Here is a 9953-nt window from a genome sequence, read left to right as displayed (position 1 = left end):
ATCCAGCTGCGATCAGTTGGTTGGCGTTTTCAGGCAGGCCGGACGAGTGGCAGCGTGCGTGCGTGAGCGGGTCGCCCAAGCGACCGCGTTGCCCTCCCTGCAATCGCTCGTGCTCCCCTGTCTTTTCGCCCAAAAGATGGGGGCACCAAGCTTAGCTAGCTCGAGAAGCAAAATTATATCAGACGAACGAACGGACGAACTAAAGCAGGCAACCCTTTAATTCTCTCACTCACTCATCTTCGTCTACCCCTGGCCACCCTTTCCTTGCTGCCCCTGCTTTCTTCCTGAGTGACGCATGCAAATTGCAACCAGTTACAGATCGAGCAGCAATATATATACATCGCGTACCGCATTGTGTCCACTAGAAATTTTTGGTCGACTTTCTCGATCGGCCCCGCTAGCTGCTTTACGATTAGTTCCTCCTTTTAATTCGTCCGGCCTAATACTTTTCGGGCATCTCCTCCCTCTTTCCGCAGCACTAGCGATCCAGCCCTCATCGCGAGCACTAGTGCCTCCCATTTTGGTGCTCAATCGTGCACACACACACACATTCGTTCATCCGTGAGTGGGAGGAGAGGGAGAAAGAGACGCGGGAAAGAATGAGTATCCACGTTTGTAGCTTCCCCGATCGTGTGTCCCTCCCTCCGTCTATATAAGCAGCGTTGCTTCTCCCATCACTCCTGCCTGTCCCTGTCCCCTCCGGCCTCCCTCCTCCTCTTGTCCTCCGCATGTAACCAGCTCGGTCGATCGATCGGCTCGGACGAGAAGCAACCCGCTTCAATCCCCGACCCCTGATCGTAGTGGAGTGTGGTATATAGGCGGAGCTAGCAGAGGACATGGTGAAGTTCTCGCGGGAGTACGAGGCCAGCATCATCCCCGAGTGGAAGGGCGCCTTCGTCGACTACAAGTGCCTCAAGAAGCTCATCAAGAAGATCAAGGTCGCACGGCGCGACGCCGAGTCCGAAGGGGACTCCTCGCCGGAGAGCGCCGCCCTCGCCGCCGGCGTCGAGAGCGCCCGCTATGGCGCCGGCTTCTCCGTGCTCGACCCCGTCCGCGCCCTCGCCGCCCGCTTCGGGCCCAGGGTGCAGGCCTCCATGGTGCGTGCGTGCGTGCTTGCGCGCGTCTGGCGATACGAGTTGATCATCTGGCTACGTGCGTGCGTGCGTGCTTGCGCGCGTCTGGCGATACGAGTTGATCATCTGGCTACGTGCGTGCGTGCACGGTACTGATGTGCATTTCTGCGTGCAGGATGACGAGGAGAGCGGGGATTCCGGCGAGCTCGTGCGATCCACGGACAAGCATGTGAGCATGCACGCATGCATTCATCGGTGCACCTGCGGCTGATTATCCGTCTAAATTGTGCAAGTAATTGACGTGTTTGATGCCGTGCAGGAGCGGGAGTTCCTGGAGAAGGCGGACGAGGAGCTGGAGAAGGTGAACACCTTCTACGCCACGCAGGAGGCGGAGCTGCTGGGCCGCGGCGAGGCGCTCATCGACCAGCTGCGCATCCTCGCCGACGTCAAGCGCATCCTCGCCGACCACGCCGCCACCCGCCGCGCCCGGGGCTCCCTCCTGGGCCGCAGCCGCTCCATGCCGGCGGTGGCGCCGCCCTCGCCGGCGCTCAGCGGCTCCGGCCGCTACCTCCTCTCGGGCCTCGCCACGCCGCAGTCCATGTCAGGTAGGTGCACATACTCCATACTCCATACTACCGGTGCGCGCACACGCACGTCCGTTGCGTCGACGTACGACACCCAACCAACCCACGTCACGTCCCAGCACATGAACCCCACTATCAGCCTCTCGATCATCTCTCCTTTACGCGTGTGCATGGCAACATGGCACGTGAGCACCATCTCCATCGATCGATCGATCGATCGGAGGCTGCAGCAGGCACTGACACGCATGGCACGGTGCAGATGGGAGCGTGGAGCTGCAGCAGGCGCAGATGACGGAGGGCGCGGCGGTGGCCGACGAGGTGATGGCGGCGCTGGAGCGCAACGGCGTCAGCTTCGTGGGGCTACCCGGCAAAAAGGACGCCAAGAAGGAGGGCAGCGGCAGGGGCGGGAGGCTGCAGCTGCCGTCGACGGTGCGGATCGACATCCCGGCGAGCAACCCGGGGCGGGCGGCGCTCAAGGTGTGGGAGGAGCTGGTGAACGTGCTGCGCAAGGACGGCGCCGACCCCGCCGCCGCCTTCGTGCACCGCAAGAAGGTGCAGCACGCCGAGAAGAACATCCGCGACGCCTTCATGGCCCTCTACCGCGGCCTCGAGCTGCTCAAGAAGTTCAGGTGCACACTCCGCCTCCGGCCGCCATCGCCATTCCCCATGCACGACCGATTCAGTTGATTAAAATTCCCTTTGCTTTCGCCGTGAGAACTGTGACATCTTTGGGGGCTGACGGATTTGTTGTGCTTTTTCTGTTGCATGGATGATGGATGGATGGGTGCAGTTCTCTGAACGTAAAGGCCTTCACCAAGATTCTCAAGAAATTCGTCAAGGTACGTAGCTACGTCATAATTATCTTACTCTGCCCACTAGCTAGCAGCATATAAAAATGCACACGTACTTTGCAAAATGGATGGACAGGAACAGTGTGGAGTCTCTTAAACAACATGAGTAAGGAGGTTGTAGTACTTGATTAACACTTCTTTTAGGGGAGAATATACTCTTCATCGGCTATAATCAAGACATGGCTAGTGAGTGACATGTTATGGTATCTTTTAGGGTCGTCCTAGTGATTTACTGAGTTGACATACTACTGCAGTTTGCACTGGCCTAGCTCTGAAAAAAAAAGATGCTAGCAATAGAATTGACATGCATAGTTGAACTGATGCTAGCAATAGTGATTTACTGAATATGTATACTTTGGATGGAAAATGGATGGCCAGGAACAGTCTAGAGTCCTAAACAATAGACAGGATAAAGAGAAGACAGTATATTCTCCACTAGTAGCATCAGCTCTTTATCCAGAAAAAAGAGAAGAGAGTATTCTCAATACTTCTTTTATGGGAGTATATACTTGCTATCGTGTAGTAGTATCAGCTCTTAATCTGGAAAAAGAATACTGTCAACTATTATCAAATAGCACAGCTCAGCTAGTGATCTGTGTGGTTCTAGTGAATGGGCAGCTGCAGATATAGCACACCTAGTGATTTATGGGCAGCACTGGAAAAAAAACTTGTAACAAAATTAATGTGTAGTTTGCTGACGGCTGACACAAAATGCTCTCTCAGGTGTCGGAGCAGCAGCGGGCGACGGACCTTTTCTCGCAGAAGGTGAAGAGATCGTCGTTCAGCACCTCCGACAAGGTATCGTCGTCTTACAAATTCTTACAAGAGTTTCAGACCTACAAGACACAGAAACAGAATGAATTGATGTGTGTATATGCCATGAAATTTCGAGCAGGTTCTTCAGCTGTCGGACGAGGTGGAGGCACTCTTCCTGAAGCACTTCGCGGGCAATGACAGGATGGTGGCAATGAAGTACCTCAACCCGCAGCAGCCCAAGAACACCCACATGATCACCTTCCTCGTAGGTAGGCAGGCGCATAGATTCACACATTCAGTCCTACCATGTACCTATGGTGAAGAAATTCAGAATTCTAACTCTGTGGTTTTAAAATTTTCAGGGCTGTTCACGGGCACATTTGTGAGTCTGTTCATCATATACGCCATCCTGGCACATGTCTCCGGCATTTTCGCCTCAACTGGAAACACGGCCTACATGGAGGTAGTCTACCATGTCTTCAGGTAATCTAAGGCCAAGGTTTGGATCATAGATAAGAGCTCTGTTCTTGGCATGATTTCATTTTATTCCATATCTCAGATCGTTAGGGATGCAGTCAGTTTTACCTTGGCCTGACAGTAGATTGTGCCTTTGCTCTTGTGCAGCATGTTCGCGCTCATCAGCCTGCACTGCTTCCTCTACGGGTGCAACCTCTTCATGTGGAAGAGCACCAGGATCAACCAGAACTTCATCTTCGACTTCGCCCCCAACACCGCCCTCACGCACCGGGACGCCTTCCTCATGTCCGCCTCCATCATGTGCACCGTCGTCGCCGCGCTGGTCATCAACCTCTTCCTCAGGAATGCCGGCGCATCCTACGCCAACGCCGTGCCCGGGGGGCTCATAGTGGTAAGAAACACAAACTATATATGTGGAACCAAAAAGATGACTTTCGAACTTGGGCTATGTTGCAACTGATGTCAATTCTCAAAATTCTGAATCTACCTGTTTCAGCTGTCAGCCGGACTTTTGCTCTGCCCGTTCAATGTGTTCTACCGCTCGACGCGTTACTGCTTCATGCGCATCATGCGCAACATCGTGTTCTCACCATTCTACAAGGTAAGGGGAGACATCTATAGTTTCCAATCAGCAAAACAGCTATGAACATATAGCTGATGATAAACCTGCCTTGCCTTGTGATCCAGGTTCTGATGGCCGATTTCTTCATGGCTGATCAGTTAACTAGCCAGGTAATAATTAATAATATAATTGCACGATTACACTACAGCCTAGGGGCCTTAAAATGCAAGTTCTTACGAGCTAAACTTGTACATGTTCCAGATTCCATTGTTAAGACACATGGAGTTTGCAGCGTGCTACTTCATGGCAGGAAGCTTTAGGGCTAACCCATATGAGACTTGTACTACCAGCCAGCAGTACAAACACCTGGCCTATGTCATCTCTTTTCTCCCTTACTATTGGAGAGCTATGCAGGTATGAATCGACATACCAACAACAGTAAGATCTCAAGTTGTCAAAATCGGTTTCAAACTGAAATTTGTGGCCATCTTTTCCTTGGAAGTGTTTAAGAAGGTACATAGAGGAACATGACATTAATCAGCTCGCCAACGCCGGGAAGTACGTGTCGGCGATGGTGGCGGCTGCCGTCAGATTCAAGTACAATGTCACACCGACGCCATTCTGGATGTCGATGGTCCTCATCTCGTCCTCAGGCGCCACCGTTTACCAGCTCTACTGGGACTTTGTCAAGGATTGGGGCTTTTTCACTCCCAAATCTAGGAATCTATGGCTTCGGGATGATCTCATCCTGAAGAACAAGTTCACCTACTACCTTTCCATGGTATTGTACTTTGTCCAACTGAGTTATAGTACAGCATCAATGCAGAAAATTACCAGATTTATGATCACTAATTCTTTCACAATGCAGATGCTAAATCTAGTGCTTCGGCTAGCATGGGCTCAAAGTGTGATGAAGATCCGTATTAATAAGAATGAGACTCGCCTGCTGGATTTCTCCCTCGCCTCCTTGGAGATAATCCGGCGAGGACATTGGAATTTCTACAGGTATTTGGAACTAGTGTAGAGCTGGAATCAATATCTTCAGTTTAATGTTTTTGTTATAACTCGGGTATACGGGATTGCAGGCTGGAGAACGAACACCTGAACAATGTTGGCAAGTTCAGAGCAGTGAAGACTGTCCCATTGCCATTTCGTGAACTCGAAACGGATTGATGATTAGACGGAGAGAATAGTGTGACAGCATGCTCCCAATACCAAGGGAATTTAGGTTCAGAGTTCCAGGAATGGTTGAGCTGACCCTAGTAGTGCTTGCTGCTAGATTTGGTGTCGAGGTGGTAATAAAGCCTTCAGAGAGCATATCCACAAGATCACAATGTTGCTGATCTTAAGATGGAATAAGCTCAGATGGCGCATTGTATCAAGTTCGCCAGGGCACAGCTAGCTGAGGCATTCTGGTCAAGAAAGAGGGGGTAGGATCCTCATTGTCCATTGAAGATTGATGTGCATAGATCAGCAAAGATTTTAGCTTTGTTGATGATTAAGCTGTGTGTGTGTGTGTGTGTGTGTTGTGTGTGCTAGGGATTGATGCTAAGATAATATTGCACGTGTTAATATTTACAACGCAACAATTGATTTTGAACAATGGTTTGGCACACACACGCAACAATCCAGTGTTGGGGAAGAACACAAAATAACAGATGAAACAAGATACAATAGGCATAACTTAACTCAGTAAAAGCCCAGTATTATCCGATAATACAGCGAAAGCAAGATGCTTATCACGACAAATGACTACACAATCAAAGCATACGGACAGTACATATTTTACATGTCACATGATGCACACAATAAACAGACAACTATGGCAAGTACCTCCAATGGGCTGGGCGGTCTTTCGAGACCAGAAGAACCCTCGATGATGAGTAATCAAATGTAGGGCAGTACAAATCATCAGAGCCAATAACCTCTCTTGCTCCAATGGTGTTTCCACGGTCAAAGCTGTAAGTTTGTTGGACGCCTTCTTCATTGAAGGTGTCAAAAGCGAACAAGCCCATACCGCATGAAGCCAAGACAACATTGGAATTGCCCCACACTTGGGTTATTGAAGAGTGATGGAAGTGGGCATTGAACTCCGGTAATTCATAGGTTGCCACAAGCCTCCCCTTTTTCAGTGAATACTGCTGAACTCGTGATTTCGGCCCCCCTTTTATTTGCAACCTGCCTTCTGTGCTACCAATAAATACTGAGTCTCCGCGTGAGAAGACCGAGTTCGCCGTTCCACCGTTTCTTGCCATTTTAAGACCGATGCCAGAAGGTACACGGAAGTCAAATACATTAACACTTTCTTGTGTAGTGAAAACACCATCATTTCCCTCCACCTCGGATGAACTAACTCTGCAAAACACAGACACATACAGGTTAATGATGGAGCCGAGCCAGATCACATAGAGCAGAATTGCCTAAATCTGTTTTCAGATACTTGTAGCCTTTCGAAGTTTCAGCTTTATCAATGATCAGGACAAATATCAAATGCTTACATCATAGGCCCATAGTAACCAAAAAAACATCTAACTTCACCGGAACAAGTCAACTTAATCTATAGGCAGGATCTCAAATAGCATTAATAACAGAACAGTGAAATGCAGTTAAGACAAGATTGTTTAAGCTACCTTTGACGAACTCCTCCGCCCACCTCAGCATCTGTGTTGTTAACATGAAGGCAGTAAACTCTTTTACCAGCAGAAGCAACAGATAATAGGGGTTGTGGGTTAAGCGAATTCACATCCCACAACCCAATTGATTCGGTCCCAGCAATAACGACCTTCCCCCTGCTACGCCACTGTAGTGGGCTGGAGTACTCCATTCCGAGTACTGGACTGCTTACTTCCCATTTCATCACCACATCGCCATCGCGGATGTCATAAGCCGTGACCATCTTCTGCTTGCTAGCAGTAGAAAGGAGGAGAGGTCCGCATGGTCTGTACCACCATTGCGGCCGTTCTATGGTTGAAATAGCAGAACTAGATCTTGATGAACCTATATTAGGAAGAGGCCCAAGAACTGTCCTGGCTGATGGTACAGGAGCAAGAGATGCCTCCTCCTCGACATGAAATGCTTGCACTTCTCTATTGTAGTAATCCCAGCTGCAAAACCCAGGTTCCAATGCATTACCAGCAGATGCTGCGACCACATATCTACCAGAGCATCCATCTACACCTGGGGCACGGATCAACCAGCAATCACCCCAAGTATTATGTGACACCACACTAGGAGGTTTATATTCAGACTTGAACTGTATCAGAAAAGTTCAATTGAATCAGCACTTGAACGGAAACATTATCTGTGCACAAAACTATGGAAATAAAAGAATATTTCAAGTCAATAATCAAGTACCTCATGGTTTGCAATATCATAATAAGAGCAGGTGCCATCTCCATGAGCAAGAAGAACAGCTTCCCCCTCTGAAACAAACCATCCACCTGTTGCAGACTTATTTCCTATCCCTGATAATTGATCAATGGAAGACTCCTCGGTTTCCTCCTGTATCGCCATTGATGACTTGTTTTCCTGCTCATCAAACTCTTCTAGGTTCTCACCACACAATTCCATTTCCACTTCATTAGTTGAACCATCTGGAATCTTTGAGCTACCTTGGCTAGACGTCTTGCCACTAGCATCTGCTGCTTCACAAATCATTTGCTTTTCCAAGTTCTTAGCTCTGCGATCCTTGAAGAAGTCACTCTCTTCGCCATCTAAAGAAGCCAGAAATTCCATGGCTATACTGTTCTCGTCATCACGGGGCTCAAGGGTACCAGGTTCCATTTTTCCATTACAGCCTTTTATCAGAGCCACGCACGACTCCTGTTGAGTAGCAGAAGCCTTACGATCCCTCAATAGTTTATGATGTGGGAAAAACCTTGCCTCCAGTTCATCAGTATTCATTCCTTTTCCAGCATTCTTCAGGTCGCGTGGCTTCACGACAGCAGATTTCTCACTCACACCCTTCTTAGCATGAGAAATCTCACAGTCACTGTTCTCTTCAGTACCTAACTGACTCTTGTTATCAACTTTGACATGAGAAATCGCCTGCTCAATTGCATTAATCTCTTTCTGGATATTTGACAATATCTGCTTTGGCTCATCTGGGTTGTTGTCGTCCAGCATCTCCTTGGTCTTCTTGATATCGGTGGCAATCTTCTGAACCCTCCCTTCCAGCGCAGCCAGCTTCTCATGCAGCTTGCTTGGGTACTTGTTCACACTGCACAAAGTTTTCACCAATTTTCCCTCCCCACTTGTTGCTGCTTTCTCAAAAACTCTAATCTTGTCAGCCAATTTCCCCTTCTCTCCTTGCTTATTAAACTCCTCAGGCTTCTTTTGATGTTCTTTCACTCCCGAACAAACATCATCTGAGTCTACAACGTGCACGGTAAACACAGGAATAACAGAACTGCTGCCTCCATCACAGTCACTCTGGGTAGCAGAAAATGCTTTGGCAGAAACCTCCCCTGAACCAGTAAGACCAGCAACAAAATTCTTGGAACTAATCTCATTCACCAGTCTCAGGTCATGCCCCTCCTCTTGCTTCCCACTAATTTCATCGCCTAGCTTTGCCCTCGCATCCAAGATGCCCTGTCTTTTCCCATTTCCCTCATCACTCTGCTTCTTCACAGTCAAGTCAGATGCTCCGCTGCTCTCTCTGAACACATCACATTGCTTCACCCCATTCACATCCAAGCTCACTTTTTTCCCACTGATCTGCTTCGGCTTCGCATCAAGGCTCTCTCTGTTCCTGCCAACGCCATCGGCCTGCTTGGCCTTGGCATCCAAGAGTTCCCTTTTCCTGCTGATCTCCTCCGCCGCCTTCGCCCTCCGGCCCCTCGAATCGAACCCTAGGCTCCTCGAGCCGATCTCATGAGCGGCAGCATCTGAAGCCCGGGGGGCAGCCCCGCCGCTGCCTCCCCTGGCGGCATCTGAGGGCCTGGCGGCCGCGCTCACCGACCTCCCCCCCCTCTCGGTGGAGACGGACCTGATCCCGCCGCTGACGCTCCGCCGCAGGCCCGGCTCCGCGTCCTTCCCGAGGGAGGGCCTCCCCGCCGGCAGCGCGGCGGAGGCGCGGAGCGTGGAGACGAGCCTGGAGGAGGGCTCGACGGAGCCCCCCGGGATCCTGCTGGCCCGCGGGATCGAGGAGGTGGACCACCGCACGGCCGACGCGGGCTGCTGCTTGGAGAGCTTCGACGCCGAGTTCTCCTTGCCCGCCGCAGCGGCGGCGGTGCCGGGGGTGCGGCGCGGGGCGGAGGAGGAGGAGGAGGAGAGGGGGAACGGCCTGGGCGTGAGCGCGCGCGGGGCGGCGGTGGAGGCCGCCTTCACGCCGCTGCCGCCGCCGCCGCGGTCCTTGAGGCGGGCGGCCATGCTCGGGAGGGGCTAGGGTTTGTGGATCTCTGGGGGAAGAGGGGAGGGACGGGGGTTTGATTTGGGAATGGCGGATTTGGTTTGGGATTTAGGAGAGGGGAGGCGCGTTTCAAATTTCGAAATGCTGTGGGCGCGCCGTGTGGCCGTGGAGTGGGGCCCACGCCAGCGGGCTCGGCCGCGGGGTGGGCCCACCGCGGAAGAGGCGTCGCCCCTTGCAATGTGTTGTGTAATTTCTCAAGAAATTTTGAAGAGAAATATACATGTGTCTTACATTTTTTTA

At 50.9% G+C, this 9953-nt stretch overlaps 2 protein-coding genes across 3 annotated transcripts; one reads left to right on the top strand and one right to left on the bottom strand.

Moving 5' to 3' along the window:
• The first annotated feature begins 670 nt into the window (after nucleotides 1-670).
• LOC119324131 (phosphate transporter PHO1-2-like) lies at nucleotides 671-5805 on the top strand. 2 transcript variants are annotated; one of them, XM_037597890.1, is made up of 15 exons: nucleotides 837-1097; nucleotides 1249-1302; nucleotides 1393-1678; nucleotides 1917-2286; nucleotides 2448-2496; nucleotides 3232-3306; nucleotides 3404-3533; nucleotides 3627-3747; nucleotides 3889-4132; nucleotides 4238-4342; nucleotides 4429-4473; nucleotides 4565-4717; nucleotides 4806-5084; nucleotides 5172-5308; nucleotides 5389-5805. In XM_037597890.1, exons 1-15 carry the CDS (start codon nucleotides 837-839, stop codon nucleotides 5474-5476), a joined length of 2397 nt encoding a protein of 798 aa, XP_037453787.1. In that variant the 3' UTR covers nucleotides 5477-5805. The 2 variants fall into 2 exon arrangements, with proteins under 2 accessions (XP_037453786.1, XP_037453787.1); XM_037597889.1 differs by having other exon boundaries at nucleotides 671-1097; nucleotides 4806-5308.
• Nucleotides 5806-5967: 162 nt separating this feature from the next.
• On the bottom strand, nucleotides 5968-9709 carry LOC119324130 (KIN14B-interacting protein At4g14310-like). The gene is made up of 3 exons (XM_037597888.1): nucleotides 7658-9709; nucleotides 6934-7556; nucleotides 5968-6658 (listed from the first exon to the last, which is right to left on the bottom strand). Exons 1-3 carry the CDS (start codon nucleotides 9671-9673, stop codon nucleotides 6124-6126), a joined length of 3174 nt encoding a protein of 1057 aa, XP_037453785.1. The 5' UTR covers nucleotides 9674-9709; the 3' UTR covers nucleotides 5968-6123.
• Nucleotides 9710-9953: the final 244 nt, after the last annotated feature.

The sequence above is a fragment of the Triticum dicoccoides genome, chromosome 6B, assembly GCF_002162155.2.
Source record: "Triticum dicoccoides isolate Atlit2015 ecotype Zavitan chromosome 6B, WEW_v2.0, whole genome shotgun sequence".
NCBI classification, from domain to species: domain Eukaryota; kingdom Viridiplantae; phylum Streptophyta; class Magnoliopsida; order Poales; family Poaceae; genus Triticum; species Triticum dicoccoides.
The sequence above is the reverse complement of the archived record's forward strand: the minus strand, read 5'-3'. Positions and strand labels throughout refer to the sequence as shown.